The sequence below is a fragment of the Eimeria mitis genome, genomic scaffold (genome assembly GCF_000499745.2).
Source record: "Eimeria mitis Houghton genomic scaffold, Emh_scaff11980, whole genome shotgun sequence".
NCBI lineage: Eukaryota > Apicomplexa > Conoidasida > Eucoccidiorida > Eimeriidae > Eimeria > Eimeria mitis.
In genome coordinates, this window is record NW_024012389.1 from 1 (window position 1) to 909 (window position 909).

The 909-nt window shown below is 52.6% G+C and overlaps 1 protein-coding gene across 1 annotated transcript; it reads left to right on the top strand.

Annotated features, from left to right (window-relative positions):
• Positions 1 to 72: 72 nt before the first annotated feature.
• On the top strand, positions 73 to 591 carry EMH_0100720 (uncharacterized protein; the record flags this gene model as incomplete). The annotated part of the gene is made up of 1 exon (XM_038022201.1): positions 73 to 591. The coding sequence occupies one exon, from the start codon at positions 73 to 75 to the stop codon at positions 589 to 591; it is 519 nt and encodes a 172-aa protein (XP_037878055.1).
• Between the last annotated feature and the right edge of the window lie 318 nt (positions 592 to 909).

Genomic DNA, 909 nt, shown 5'->3' on the forward strand with positions numbered 1-909 from the left:
GTTTCCGGCGATTTCGCCTCCCCGTCGGAACAGGAAGACACGGCAAGCGAACGACCTCCGTTCGCGAGACGTATGAGTACCATGCTGGCCCGAAATGTTGCTGACACGCTGAAGGACGTTGAGGATGCAAAGGCTGCATTGCACAAGCCTGCAAATGCAGAAGAAGACACGGAGGAAGGAAGTCGCAGCGCAGCGGCCCGTACGGAGGAACTGTTGGGTGCATCGCAAGCGGCAGCAAAAGCTGCGACGGATTCCCTGAACCTGGCGGGCTTAATTTGGCTGAATATACTGCTTAAAAAATCCTTGGAAGTCGACATGCGGATGAGCACCACCAGGGTGCGGGAAGCAACTGCCACGGTACGCAGAGCAATAGGGGAGGAGGCCCAACAGCAACACGAGCATATTGAAATGTCTGCAGCTGATATTCAAGAATTTGAAGAGCTTTTGGCCCAGTTCAACAGTGGGCAGGAGAAGGCACAGTCCGCTAATGGTCCCAATGAACTGGCTTCGGCGGTAGCGGGGATGAAGCAAGCTGCCATAAAACTCATGATATTTGTTGAGGAACGTCAGAAGCAACTAACGAAACGCTAATGACGAACAGCAAGAAGGGCACACAGCAACGCCTATTTGAATCCGGCAGATGGCAAGGTGCAGCGATTTTTTTTGATATCTTCCCCCTTCTTCCTATTGAGCGGATCGCTCACCGGCAGACAGAGAGGGAATGGGAACACACGCGCAGTGGCAAGAGATGCTGGAATCGGCAAAGAAATGGCGAATAATTCCGAATACGCCATGTAGAGGCCTGACAGTGAATGAGTCATTCCTAAGGGGACGACAATATCTGCTTGGAGATCCCGTTTTAGCGCTGTGTTCGGTGAAGGTTTGTCTCGCAGCGGACTGCGCAAAAAC